Source organism: Lepidochelys kempii, chromosome 1 (assembly GCF_965140265.1).
Source record: "Lepidochelys kempii isolate rLepKem1 chromosome 1, rLepKem1.hap2, whole genome shotgun sequence".
NCBI lineage: Eukaryota > Metazoa > Chordata > Testudines > Cheloniidae > Lepidochelys > Lepidochelys kempii.
In genome coordinates, this window is record NC_133256.1 from 77,686,580 (window position 1) to 77,701,920 (window position 15,341).

The 15,341-nt window shown below is 39.5% G+C and overlaps 1 protein-coding gene across 12 annotated transcripts in view; it reads right to left on the reverse strand.

Annotated features, from left to right (window-relative positions):
• KLF12 (KLF transcription factor 12) overlaps positions 1–15,341 on the reverse strand; it is a 370,074-nt gene that overhangs the window by 28,796 nt on the left and 325,937 nt on the right. For all 12 annotated transcript variants that reach the window (XM_073346757.1, XM_073346748.1, XM_073346728.1 and 9 more), the window contains one exon: positions 798–955. In XM_073346757.1, coding sequence (XP_073202858.1) covers positions 798–955 — 158 coding nt within the window. The remainder of the gene's footprint in view (positions 1–797; positions 956–15,341) is intronic.

Below are 15,341 nucleotides of genomic sequence, written 5' to 3' on the forward strand. Positions count from 1 at the left end.
CAGGAAGTGGGAGGGGGAGGATAGGGGGCTGGGGCCAGGTTGTTTGGGGGGCACAGCCTTCCCTACCCAGCCCTCCATACAGTTTTGCACACCAATGTGGCCCTCAGGCCAAAAAGTTTGCCCACCCCTGCCCTAGACACACTGAGAGATTAAACAGAAAAGAGCAGATGCTTTGGCAGTCAACTTCGTTTTAATGCTTAGATCTGAAGTTATAAGACATTAAAAATGTTGCTGAAAAAATTCTATCCCGAGTTCTTTAGTATCACAACATTCAGCTTTGACACTGACTACCTCCATGGCCTTTGCAAAGTCATTTCATTATTATTGTTATTACTGTATATTATGTTTTATCTGTATTAAAGTAATGCCTACAACCCTCGACTGACATTGATGCCTCCCTGTACAAACACAGAGTAAAAGACACTCCCTACTCCTGAGAGCCTATAATCTGAAGAGACAAAAAAACCCCCAAAGGGTAGAAGGGAAACAAAGGCAGAGTCGCGTGCCCACTGGCAGAGCTGGGAACAGAAATCAGGTCTCCTGACTCCTAGCCTAATGCCCTATTCAACAGTCAACACTTCCCCTCTGTTTCTGTCTCTGGCCACTTCAGCAACCTGTTTCTGAGTGTACCTGCCCGTAAAATTATAACCTTCACTTACTTCAAACTATTACATTCACTTACTGGTAGTGTATCTCCCCTCACAACACTGTCATGAGGAACTCTGTAAAGAGTTCTGAGGATATAAAATGCTGTATAAGTACTAAGCATTATTATTATATTCTCAGCAAAGTACTACCTGTGTGTGTCCGCCGGTGAGCCTTCAGATGAGAACTTTTTGTGTATACTTTGTTGCATCCTTCAAAATCACACCTATGGATGCGCCGTTTCCTGGAGTCTGGGGACTCAGACCTTCTCTGGCGCCTTGTGCTCTCAATACTGAATGGTGAAATTGAACTGTAAAATACAACAGAAGCAAAAAATTAAGACAAAGGAATATCATGCAACTTAGACACAAACTTATGAAATCGCAGAATACAATAGTTTGATATGCAATTTGGTTTGCTACTGACATGTAATTACAGGTCATAGAAAAGGAAATCAAATTCATTTATAAAAAGAAACCATCAAGAATATTTTGGAACTTAAGGAACCTGAAGTACTAAAAAAGGAATTGTTATGATCTGTAGTCATTCTCCACCAGAGTACCATTAAGACTACCTTTGAAAATCTTGTTACATAATATATAATAGGATAATAATATACAGAACAAGTATCATTTTTATTTCAACGGGTGTGGTGATACTAGCACTTCCGAAACAAAGCATTTTTAGGGGTTTTAGAAATGTGGCTGTAAATAGTCTGGGTTAAAACTATGCATAAAATTTTTCAGTCCATGATCATACTTTTATGGCTGTCCTAAACTGGGATTTTACCAGTTTTAAAGAGTTCTTTTTGTTTAAATATTATTTTTAAGCATTATCATAATTTAGAGTTTCCCAGTGTGTGTGTGACCTGCATCCATATTCTAGGGAGTTTGTGAAAATGGACAGAGTCCTTGAAATCAAAACTGAGTAACTATAAAACAATTCCTAGGAGAATACTGTCCATCAGTTACTGGATTATGTGACATGAATAGAAACAAATCTAGCTGGCAAGAAAATGGTTTAGGAATTGCATTTTGGTATCTGCAGCAGGTTAGAGAGTTGGGCTATGTAATTCATGGAGATAAATCATACTACCCCAGAAACTATTTTAAAAAAAATCCCAACAGCAAAGATAAAAGCTGAATGTGTAAAAAACAAAAACAAACCCAATCAAACACAAACCCCTAAAACCTAAACATTATATGTACAGAAGATACTCTGAGCAAAAGCCACAAGACCAGATAATCTTGATCTTGAATGAAGCATTCAAGTTGCAGATAGTACAGCTTGTTTAAATGTCTGGTCGATGGAAGGAGGATCAAGCCCATTATACAGTTATGATGTCTTAACAGTGAGAAAAATGAGTGGCAAGCATAATCAGCAGGTACCATTAAGTCATTTGTTATGTCACGTGCAGACCAGTGACCTCAGTGCTACAAGCTGCCCTGTGTTTATAGCAACATTCATATAGGGGAGAAAGAAAGTGAAACGGTATTGCAACTGTGGCAGAGGACCTGATCCTGGTGCCCCACTGAAATACTCAGTAGCTTCAATGGGGTGAGAATCAGGCCCACACATCCAAAGCTAGAAACAGCAGTTGAGAAATGATGCAGTCACGATGCCTTGCCTTTTTGTGTTAGTAGGGAATCACACACAAGTAATAAATATTGTCATTCTGTTGAGCAGAATGGTGGAGGTGTCAAAATAATGCTAAGCACGAATCACAAGTATCAATCCAAACTATTCTCTTTACTTCAGCAACATGAATTAAATAATCCACTAACCAACCCAAAAGCCACATAACACAGCTATTAACTAACTTCCCAGTAGGAGGTGATCTTCCTCTGTCCTTCACTTACTTGGTGGTGTAAGTTATTGCAACTCATATAGATCCTGCAGTACTATGGCAGGAATTGGCTCAATTTTCTATAAGAAGGACCTCAGAGTAATGACCATTGTTCACCCTGAGACCTAAAATATGGAGGTACCAAAGTAACAGTTAAAGACAGCATAAGGTCACATTACTGAGGGTCCTCTGATAGAGGCCACTCCTGTATTAATTTTAAATTCAGCTGTAAATGTGCTTTGAATCAGACCCTTCTAGGTGAACGGACAACACAACGTTCTGTTTACTTGAGCAAGTTATATACAATATCCCACTAACCAGCCTATGAAGAAATTACGAAGTAACTTACTCAAAACCTCTTTTTAGGGCCATAAAGGTCTCACTGTCTGGCTCTGCTCAGCTCTAATGCTCCAGGAGAAGCATAGTTTAGGGGTAACACATCATCCAAGGAAGCCCTGTTGCAGAAGGAAGCCAACTGGGTATTCATGTAAGTGGTATATTTTTTTTATGTAGAAAAGATTCAATTTTTTTTTAAACTAAGATTTGATAATCACTGTCAAGTTTCCTTCCCCACTCTGAACTCTAGGGTACAGATGTGGGGACCTGCATGAAAACCTCCTAAGCTTACTTTTACCAGCTTAGGTTAAAACTTCCCCAAGGTACAAACTATTTTACCCTTTGCCCTTGGACTTCCACTTCTTTGTCCTTTGCCCCCATTTCCATCCGCATGAGTTCTATCTGTCTTTCATGTTCCTTTTGTTTTTCCTCAGCCTCAAATCTGGCTAATTCCAGCTTTTGTTGAGCCGTGGACTCTGTCATCCTAACCTCTCTGTTTTTAACTAACTTTACACCCGAGAGTTAGACAGAAAACCAAAAGAAACAAAAAAAAAGACTTGGTTTGTAAAATTTTGCTGTGCTGAATATGATACCTATATTCCCTGACAGTGATTGTCAGCCTACAGAGAAATCCTAAAAAAACCCAAACAACCCATAACACCTTTGTCTCCAGGCAAATAGGAAGAAAACCCCTCAAGTTACTTTCAGGTAAAAAAAAAACTTCAGGTCTGTGAAGACTTGTGAATTTCCTTGCAGGAGTTTAACTACTCTGCCTTTAGGTAGAGAAAACTGCAATTCACAAAAGATAATTCCCTTTTGTCTCTGCTCTGGCCCCAAAGCAAAGCAAAAAAAACCTTCCAGCTATTTCCAGTTGGAGACCTGCTTTCTAGCAGCCCAAAGGATTTTAAAAATTTCCTTTTAAAATCTGTTTTTCTGGTTCAAAAAATCTCAAATTGATCTCAAAATGATTTTAAGTTAATCCCACAGCTCTGCCACCATGTCAAAGTTCCTTCCCCGCTCTGAACTCTAGGGTACAGATGTGGAGACCTGCATGAAAACCTCCTAAACTTACTTTTACCAGCTTAGGTTAAAACTTCAGGCAGAACACCACCAAGCGGCTGCTCACAGGAAAGCTATGGAGGCAAAGGAAAGAGAACTGGAGGCAAGGGTCAAAGAACTGGAGAAGGAAAAAGAGAGGAAGCATGAACTGGAGATGGAGAAGGCAAGGGCTCAGCAGAATATACCAACAAACCCTAGCAATCCTTCTCCAGGTACCACTTCCCATCCCAGAAAGTTCCCCACCTACAAGGCAGGCGATGATACCGAGGCCTTCTTAGAAAACTTCGAAAGGGCCTGCCTTGGGTACAGCATCTCTACAGACCAATACATGGTAGAGCTGAGGCCGCAGCTCAGTGGACCCTTAGCTGCACTCACCTGTAAAGGGTTAAGAAGCTAGGATAACCTCGCTGGTACCTGACCAAAATGACCAATGAGTAGACAAGATACTTTAAAAAGCTGGGGGGAAAGAAAAACAAAGGGTCTGTCTGTGTGATGCTTTTGCCAGGGACAGAACAGGAATGGAGTCTTAGAACTTAGTAAGTAAGCTAGCTAGATATGCGTTAGATTATGATTTCTTTAAATGGCTGAGAGAATAAGTTGCGCTGAATGGAGTGGATATTCCGGTTTTTTTGTCTTTTTGTAACTTAAGGTTTTGCCTAGAGGGATTCTCTATGTTTTGAGATGTTCTAATGTTCTAATTACCCTGTAAGGTATTTACCATCCTGATTTTACAGAGGTGATTCTTTTTATTGTTACTTCTTTTTTACTGTTACTTCCATTAAAATTCTTCTTTTCAAGAACTGAATGCTTTTTTCATTGTTCTTAAGATCCAAGGGTTTGGGTCTGTGGTCACCTATGCAAAATGGTGAGGATTTTTATCAAACCTTCCCCAGGAAGTGGGGTGCAAGGGTTGATAGGATTTTGGGGGGAAAGATGTTTCCAAACAACGCTTTCCTAATAAAATAAACCCAGATAAACGTTTGGTGGTGGCAGTGGAAGTCCAATGGCAAAGGATAAAATAGTTTGTACCTTGGGAAAGTTTTAACCTAAGCTGGTAAAAGTAAGCTTAGGAGGTTTTCATGCAGGTCCCCACATCTGTACCCTAGAGTTCAGAGTGGGGAAGGAACCTTGACAGTGACGTAAAATGACTTTTTTTTTTGGATGTTTGAGAACTGTGCCATATTCTAAAAACGTGCCAGTCATGACTCCCTTCCCCAAAATAGTACAGCAGTTTGCTTGGTAGCAGTGATGGCTTAGAATGGGGAGCATGTGTGAACCAGGAAGGGGTTAAACCCCTTTCCCAGGCAACAAGGAGAAAGCTGACTCTTACCTAAACTGCCAGACCTGGAGATTAAAACTGGTAGCTGTGACTTGTTAGGCTGCTAGAAGGGACAGCTGTGAGTGTGTTGCTCCAGGTCTATCAGCTCAGTCAGTCTTTAAGTGTCATCTTCCTCCGTTCTACCTAGTGAAGGGATTTAACTCCTTCCTGTTTCACACCAGGATGGGCACATACAACCCACCACAGATGGATTCTGGAGGAGCCCAGCTGAGCCAACCTGGCCTGTCCAGTGCGAACCCAACAGAGTTATCCCATATTCAACCCTGTTTAAGAGCAGAATTTGGCTCTCACTGTCAATTTGACACATGCTTAATTTTAATTAATTATATTAACAGCTGTGTAATTTGTGTAAAAGTTATTTTACTGCTGTTCTTCTCAGATAAGCAGCAACAATAACTATATTCATTATTGCTTAATGAAACTTGAGGTAAAACAAACACAATCATTGTTTACACTTAAATGTTTTGAATAGTCTATAAACCTTCAGCCACAAAGTGACTTGAATGGCTAAAATCCACGTCCAGAATCCTGAACATTTCTCTCTTATACTAAAGGCAAAAAAAGACCTTTGCAATACAATGAAAATTTAGACTCAACCAGCAGATGGCCTTCTTGTTCTCTAAAATGGCCCATGCGCTTCAGCTCTCATTACAAAGGCATTAGAACAGCACCGCTAGTGCAATATTATCTTTTCTTTGCTGCCAAAGTACCTATTTTAATTCCCATGTGTTTTGCTTCCCACTCTTTGCATACACTGAAAAACAGTTCTGCTTTTGGTCCATGCAGCAACAGACAACTTCAGACTATTAAGGACAAGCGTCATCTTACAGTAGCTACTTTATGTATTTGGTCTTCAGTTTTCTTTTTAAATAGGCAGAACTTAGGTGGTTGGAAATACAATTCACAGGAGCTGGACCTACACTGTGGAATTCACTATATAGTCAAAGGCCTCAACACATTCAGAATCAAATGTAAAACCCAAATCTTTAACGTAGCTTTTCCTCAACAAGTCTTTTCTACCCGTGTTTCTACCTTCTCTCTCACACAACAAAATATATATAGGTAGACAGACAGATATCACAGATCCCATGCTGGTGAGTGAGCATGTGGAAATTCAGCTATTAAACACTGTGCTGCTTTTTAGAGGAAAGGAAATGGTTTTAAATCTTCTCATTATTAACAAAAGGAAACAATTATAAAATGATAAATCTATTACTGTAATTATAGCATGTTTCTGGGTGCTACATAGAAGGAATGGCACATGAATTTAGCAATGAGAATATGTAATTTATGAAAAATGTACACCTCGGCCAAATTCTCCCTTGTACGTGCACAAAAGTGCACACATATGAAATAAAAGCAGAACATTCTGACATAATAAGCCTGCATTTAGGATTCTAAATTACAGAAACTGAGAATGTGCAGTTGAAGAAAATCCTTGGGTCTCTGGAATACCTTCCTAGTTCAAAGTGATACCCGGCCCCAGAGACATAGCTGCTTATGGGCGCTTAGCATTTATGAAAATCAGGCCAAGTACTTAACTGTCTAAATATAGATTTCAAATCCGAACTTTCAGTTTTTTGTTTTTTAAATCTTGGCCTTCGGGTCCAGTGATAAGTGACACCTCCAGAGCAAACTAACTCAGCATGACAGGACTGGAGGCCCTGTCCTCCCCTCACTATGGTTCATGACTTCAACAAAGGGTCAGCCCAGAGTGGAGAAAAAGTGGACCCACCATACATGCTGATTTATTCTAGTTTGTTTCTGAAGAAGTTCTGCCCGTGAGGATGTAATGTTTTTGCTGGTTTGTGAACTCAGCACTGATGGAGTTGGCCTGTGAGCATACCACGCATACTGCTCCAAAGATGAAAGACCCTTTCTCTTTTTGTGCTCCGAGGAGCCACAGATTACAGATTGATATAGGCATCCACTGGTTTTTCCTGCAGGGTGAACTGAAGTGTGCTTCCAGGTCTGAAAATATGCTCCTTTTCAATAAAACTTCACACACAGTCAAAATTTGGCCCCCTGAAAACAAAAGTATTTTTTCTACCCCTCTGATATATTGTTCTTAGCATGCTCTCATTTAGAGTAATGTCTAAAAGTACTCTAGTACACACCATACATTCAACTGCAACAATGAACGGTTATATAAGCTATGTATTAAATGTATTTCATTATAATTTATGTTACTTACAAAACTCTAACCATTGTCATATGGAGCCACCAAACTACTCATTGTACAGTAATGCAATGATTTTGATACCTTCAATTTGTTTTACAGGTTAGATTCAATCTCCTCTTTTAATTTAAAGTAAAACCTATAACTCTTATTTCTATTTTCTAGAATCTTCTTAACAGTATCTTATTCATAGTGTGTATATATACATTATTATATTTCCCTCCTGAGTCTTATCTATTAGGTACTGTTTTGTGCATGGTTAATATAAATGTTAGGAATATTAGATCCTAAAACATGTCAAACATGGTTTAAGATAATCAGAAAAGGAAGATGTGCATTACTCATTTTATTAGTGGTAATTACTGTAATTAATACATTTTAAGGTGATTTTACACTGGGAATTTAAGAAGAGAAAATTTTTCAACAGAGAAAGAAGGCATCTGGCTGTATACACAAATGAAGCAAAAACTACATACATGCAGTATAGTACACAGAGATATGGATGATTTGATTACATTCATTGTAGCCAGCAAACAAAAGAACCTGCACATTTGTGACTATGGCTTTATCCATAACACTTTCTATTGGCAGAGACAAAATGCAGCTGACTTGAATTGTTGATTTGCCCTGTTGGAACATAGTGAATTACATAATTTTTCATGCTGTGATGTAACTGAACGTGCAACGATGTGCAAAACAAACTTTTTCCTGTTAGCTGGAAGGAAACTGGGTTCAGAAGGGAAGAGAGTGCAGTGTGACAATGTACAAGAACCATAAGATATGTCTTATCAAAACTACCATAAACTACATTATTAGACACATTTTATACATGTATGAGAACAATACAGTTAGTTAATGACACTGTATGTTCCCCCTAACTCAAGCATATAATGAAAGACCTTCAACTATTTTATGCTGATCATTAACCAGGAAGATTTTGCATTAGAGACTTGTTTTGTTAAAGAGCACAGAAATTTTATCAGTTAACTATCTTGCACTTAAGCATTGCATGAATTATTGAAATGCTTATACCTGGTTTAGGGAAACAATAACTTTAATGGAGCTATGACAATTTACATCAGCCAAGGATCTGGCCCCAGGAATCTATATCTGGATCAGCAGAGAAATGTTTCTTTTTTTAAAACTATATGTGGAAATCCTGCCTCCCCCCCCCCCCCCCCAAAAAAAAAAAATTATACCACACCCCAACCCAGGATGGGCAATAATCAGTCCTGGAACAGTGACAGATTTAAAATCCAGCACTAGTGAACCATCAGAATAGGACTGTCGTACAACTGGAAAGGGCAGATTCCAATGGAATATACAGCATGTGCTTCTATCCCTGGGAGGTTCCAAAATATCAGACTTCACAATCATGACATTCTTATGTATAAAAAAGGTATCTTTAAGGCATTTGTACATGTTTTTAAAAATTCTGTACTTCTAATTCTCCTTCCTACCCACCTAACCCCCATTCTCCATGACCTGTGCAGCTGGACTCTTTGTAGCTAAGGCAGCTGGCGTCAAAGGTTGAGGGATATGACAAACAATTCCACTATAACGTTTTAAAACTCTGAAAACATTTCTAAAATAGTTTCTCTCTAATATATGTGCCCTATATAAAATGCATGACCGAGTGGTGTGATATAAACTCTTCGTTGGCATTCATTTAGAATGACTTGTATAACTCCTTCCTTGCTCTGCCACCCTGAGTACTGCAGGTCAGTCCAAACTCATGCAGTATAAACACTTATATTACATCACACTACCATGAAATCTCTTTCTAAATAGTGCAGATACAGACTTTTGATTATATATACTTCACAATTCAAAACAAGAAAGTGATCAGAAACCAATACGAGCTTGAATTAAATTTTTCTTTTCTCTTCTTTTTTGAATTAACTTAGTTCACTTCAAGCAATGAAGTTCTTGCCTAATGTGTGTTAAAGAGTAAAATCCATGGAGAAAAGGAAACCTCTGCTAACTAACTTCATCACAATGAACTCATGCTTGCAGAAAAGTACATGAAGGCATTTCTTTAGAACTGAACTAAAGATAAGCAATTGAATGTTTTCCCAATGGCAAGGAGTAGCTCCTGACATACATCATCTCATCCTCATCTGACCTTTGCTGGCTCAGCTATAATGAATGCACACAGCATGTGGTCCAGAAGAGGAAGTACAGCTACGTCATCTCTTCATTGGGCTGGTGGAAGAAGAGCAGGGCTCAAGCACAGGGCACTAGGTTTACTAAAAGCACTGAGATCCCCTGCAAAAGGAGATCAATGCTGGATTAGTTTTTTTTCCTTTTGTGTTTCCTTCTAAATGGAACACAAAAAACTGGAAAAGTTAACCAATGTGCCTCAAACTCTACTTTGAGAGGCTGAGAATCTTCTCTTCATCGCCCCTGTTATCATAGAAGAATAGAAATGTAGGGCTACAATCAGTCCCCTATGCTGAGGCAGGATCAAGCACACTTAGCCCATCTCTGACAGGTGATCTAACCTGTTCTTAAAAACCTCTAATGTTGGGGATTCCATAACCTCCCTTGGAAGCCTATTCCAATGCTTAACTACCCTTATAGTTAGAAAGTTTTTCTTCATACCTAACCTAAATCTTCCTTGCTGCAGATTAAGGCAATTATTTCTTGTCCTACCTTGAAGAACAACTGATCACTGTCCTCTTTGCAACACCCCTTAGTATATTTGAAGACTATCTGATCCCACCTCAGCCTCCTTTTCTCAGACTAACTGTCACCAGATTTTTTGACCTTTCCTCATTCATCAAGTTTTCTAAACCTTTTATCATTTTTGTTACTGTCCTCTGGAGACTGTCTAATTTGTCCACATATTTCTTAAAGGCTACATCTAAACTATGAGCTAGGGGTGTGATCCCCCTGTTTGTGTACACATACTCATGGTATCATGGGTAGCAGCAGTGGAAGAATGGCTTAGCCCTGCTGAGTACAAACCCGCCTGAAACCAGTGGGCATGAACTCAGCATGGCTAATCTGTGCCTTCACTGCTGCTACCCGTGCTACACTGCCATTGGAAACCCCCCCCAGATCCTTTTCAGCAGTATTTCCCCATTTTGTAGCTGTGCTTTTGATTTTTCCTTCTTAAGTGTAGTGCATTTCTCTTTATTGAATTTCATCTTGCTGATTTCAGACCAGTTCTCCATTTTGTCAAGGTCGTTTTGAATTCTAATCCTGTCCTTCAAAATGCTACCAACCCCCATCCACCAGTTTGGTGTCATCTGCAAATTTTATAAGTATACTCTCCACTCCATTATGCAAGTCATAAACGAAAATATTGAATATTACAGGATCCAGGACAGACCCCTGCAGGACCCCAGTAGCTATGTCCTCCCAGTTGACAGCTAACTACTGATAACTACTCTTTGAATAAAAAGAAAAGGAGTACTAGTGGCACCTTAGAGATTAACCAATTTATTTGAGCATGCATCCGATGAAGTGAGCTGTAGCTCACAAAAGCTTATGCTCAAATAAATTGGTTAGTCTCTAAGGTGCCACTAGTACTCCTTTTCTTTTTGCGAATACAGACTAACACGGCTGCTACTCTGAAACCTACTCTTTGAGTAGGGTCTTTCAGCCAGTTCTGCACCCACTGAATAGTAATTTCATCTAGATCACATTTCTCTAGTTTGCTTATGAGAATGTCATGTGTGACTGTGTCAAAAGCCTTACTAAAATCAAGACTTACGATGTCTACAGCTTCCCTCCGATACACTTGGCCAGTAACACTGTCAAAGAAGGAAATAAGATTGGTTTGGCATGATTTGTTCTTGACAAATCCATGCTGGCTATTCCTTATAATCCTATTATCCACTAGGTGCTTAGAAACTAATTGTTTAATAATTTGTTCCAATATCTTTCCAGGTGTCAAAGCTAGGCAGGCTGATCTATAATTCCTCATGTACCCTTTTGTTCCTCCTTTTAAAGACAGGTGCTATATTTACCCTTTTCTAGTCTTCTGGGACTTCACCTATCCTCTCTGAACTCTCAAAGATAATCACTAACAGTTCCAAGATTGCTTCAGCTAGTTCCTTAAAATACCCTGTGGTGAATTTCAGCAGGCTCTGCTGACTTGAATATATCTAATTTATCTAAATATTCTTTAACCTGTTCTTTCCCTATTCTGTCTCATGTTCTTTTTTCCTTGTTGTTAATGTTAGTTGTGTTAAGCATCTGGTCTCAATTTACTTTTTTAGTGAAGATATAAGCAAAATAGCTATTAAATACCTCAGTCTTCTTGATGCCATCCATTTTTAGCTCTACTTCCCCCTAAGTAGTGGACATACACCTTCCATCGTTCTTCTTGCTCCTAATATATTTCTAGAACCTCTTCTTATTGCCTTTTATGTCATTGGCTAGTTGTTACTTGTCTTGTGCTTTAACCTTTCCGGTTTTGTCCCTACATGCTTGCTATTCCGTTGTACTCCTTATCAATTTGTCCACGTTTCCATTTTTTGTAGATTCCTTTTTATTTTCAGGTCATTAAAGTGCTTCTGGTGGAGGAGCTATATTGGCCTCCTATTATTCTTCCTATCTTTCCTTTACATCAGGATAGTTTGCTGTTCCACCTTTAATATTGTCTTTCAGAAACTGCTAGCTCTCCTGAACTCCTTTATCCCCTAGACTTCCCATAGAACCTTACCTACCAGTTCTCTGAGATGGTTGCAGTCTGCTTTTTGAAGTCCTGTTTCTCATTCTTCTGCTCTCACTCCTTCCCTTCCTAAGAATCAAGAGATCTATTGCTGTATATATTCATTTCATTTCTTATTTATTCATATTAATTTCTAATTCATATTTTCCTGGCATGCTAGTTGAGTCATCGTGGCAACATATATGAAAATAAATCATAGCTAGATCAGTACTCTCAAGGGTACAAATGAAGGGCAAAGAACAGATGCATCTGAGATGTGAGCTTATGCGAGAATCTCAACGTGAAAATGAGGTGGTTAGCTACCTTATGCCTGACCTTACTATCTGATCTTACTCCTGCTGCTAGGAGGGTTATGAAATAGCACTCTTGTAAAAGAAGGGTCAAGGTCCCCTGCCCTCTGTGTTCTGCTCATGACATTGTGCTTATGCATCCAACACTTTGCACCCGTGAAAGTGTGAGACTCAGTCCAGATGCCTCATGGAATGGTAAAATGTTCAATTGTGCAGTCACTTAAATCTATCACTCAGTCCTTCCTTTCATTGTTTAGAACAGCAGAGATGTGGCATTGGACCCTTGGATCCTTACTGGTCATTCCAAAACACCTCCTAACACTAGTTATTTAAGACAAACTAACTTTTCATCTGAGGCTGTATATGTTAAGGTGACAATACTTTGTCACAATGTCTGGCTAGGTCAGGAACATTACTTTAGGCCACTGTCTCCACAGACACTGAAGTTCACAAGAATGACCCTTTCTTCGTTCCTGCTCAGAGGATTTATCATCAATATGCTAAATATTTGATTGCTTTAGATACCTATGTATAATGCAATTCTTGGTGGCCATCTGTCATACTTTGTGTTGTCAATCAGATTTTGATAACAGGCTAAACAGTCACTTATACCAGTTTCAATATGAATCTGCACTTCTCCCCCAATAGAGTCTGTTTCCTCAAAATATACCTCATAATCACCACAGGCCCCACACAATGCCGCAGTCTGTGAGTGTATATACTGCAAAGAGTACATCTACTACTGTTACGAACTAATGGCCATATCCATTTGGCCTGTAAATGAACAAGGGATTAAATGTTTTTCTTGTTCTACTTTGAGTACATTTCATCCCTTATTCATTTTAAAGGAAAGTACTTACTGAAGAAGACCGTACAGAATTGATTTTTTGAAATTCTCTCTCCAACACTCTTATCTAATCAGTAAAGTTTCAGTTTTTTTCTCTGCCTTCGTCTCTCCCATTGAAAGGAAGTTCTTATCGTTAAAGAATAAATCATAAAGCTGATATATTAATAAACCTAAGAAGTCAATATAAATACTGCTAAATTGTATTCATTATCAAGTAATGCTAGAAAATCCTGACATGTTTATGTTTGATCAGAATCTGGCCTTTGTTTTTTGTGTGGTAATTTTTATTTAGCTCTACATATTTTCAGTCTGATCATAGAATCATAGAATATCAGGGTTGGAAGGGACCTCAGGATGTCATCTAGTCCAACTCCCTGCTCAAAGCAGGACCAATCCCCAATTTCTGCCCCAGATCCCTAAATTTCCCCCTCAAGGATTGAACTCATAACCCTGAGTTTAACAGGCCAATGCTCAAACCACTGAGCTATCCTTCCCCACCTTGAGTATTTCTTTACTCAGATTGTATTACTTAGATTGTAAGCTCTAAGGGAAAAGGACCATCTGTGTGTTCTGTGTTTCTACAATGAGATTCTGGACCATGACTAGGACTCCTAGATGCTATCACAATACAAATAAATAATAATACTTCAACTCTCCCCCCGACTTTCTCTAGATATTTATGCATCCAGCTTTTGCCATCTGGTAAGATGAATGTGTATATACATTTTAAATTGTAGTTTACTATCTGAAATATTCCTAACAGCCTGATTTGTGTACCCTTTAAAATTTGTGAGCCAGATGCAACTTCAAACTTAAAAGGACCATTCATAGGGCAATGCACAGATAAAAAACAACAGCTTTGAATAATGCTTGAATATGACCAGTGGCACAGGGGCCAGCAGAGCTGAAAACAGGCGGAGTCTGAGTGGGAGTTTGATGGAGGGTGTGCGTAGTGTTTTTGTTTTGTTTTTGTTTCCTTCTTGATAGGCACTTAGGAGGGATGGCTGTGACAGCTACAAAGGCAGTAGTATGGAAGAATGGAAGAGACAATGAAGACGACTGGATGCAGAAGCTGTGGGATGTATTCTGGAGAGGATACCTAAAAGATGCTTCATTTGTATGAAGTGCTGCCTGATAGATCTGATCATACTGCCTCATATTGAGAAAGAGGGACGATCAGCGAGTTATCTTAAGTGCCTATACACAAATGCACGAAGCCTGGGAAACAAGGAGGGAGAACTGGAAATCATGGCACAGTCAAGGAATTATGATGTGATTGGAACAACAGAGACTTGGTGGGATAACTCGCATGACTGGAGTACTGTCATGGATGGATATAAACTGTTCAGGAAGGACAGGCAGGGCAGAAAAGGTGGGGGAGTTGCATTGTATGTAAGGGAGCAGTATGACTGCTCATAGCTCTGGTATGAAATTGCAGAAAAACCTGAGAGTCTCTGGATTAAGTTTAGAAGTGTGAGGAACAAGGGTGATGTCATGATGGGAGTCTGCTACAGATCACCAGACCCGGGGGATGAGGTGGACAAGGCTTTCTTCCGGCAACTAACAGAAGTTACAAGATCACAGACCCTGGTTCTCACGGGAGACTTCAATCACCCTGATATCTGCTGGGAGAGCAAGACAGCAGTGCACAGACAATCCAGGAAGTTTTTGGCAAGTGTAGGGGACAATTTCCTGGTGCAAGTGCTGGAGGAACCAACTAGGGGCAGAGCTCTTCTTGACCTGCTGCTCACAAACCGGGAAGAATTAGTAGGGGAAGCAAAAGTGGATGGGAACCTGGGAGGCAGTGACCATGAAATGGTCAAGTTCAGGATCCTGACACAAGGAAGAAAGGAAAGCAGCAGAATACAGACCCTGGACTTCAGAAAAGCAGACTTTGACTCCGTCAGGGAACTGATGAGCAGGATCCCCTGGGAGAATAACATGAGGGGGAAAGGAGTCCAGGAGAGCTGGCTGTATTTTAAAGAATCCTTATTGAGGTTGCAGGAACAAACCATCCCGATGTGTAGAAAGAATAGTAAATATGGCAGGCGACCAGTCTGGCTTAACAGTGAAATCCTTGCTGATCTTAAACACAAAAAAGAAGCTTACAAGAAGT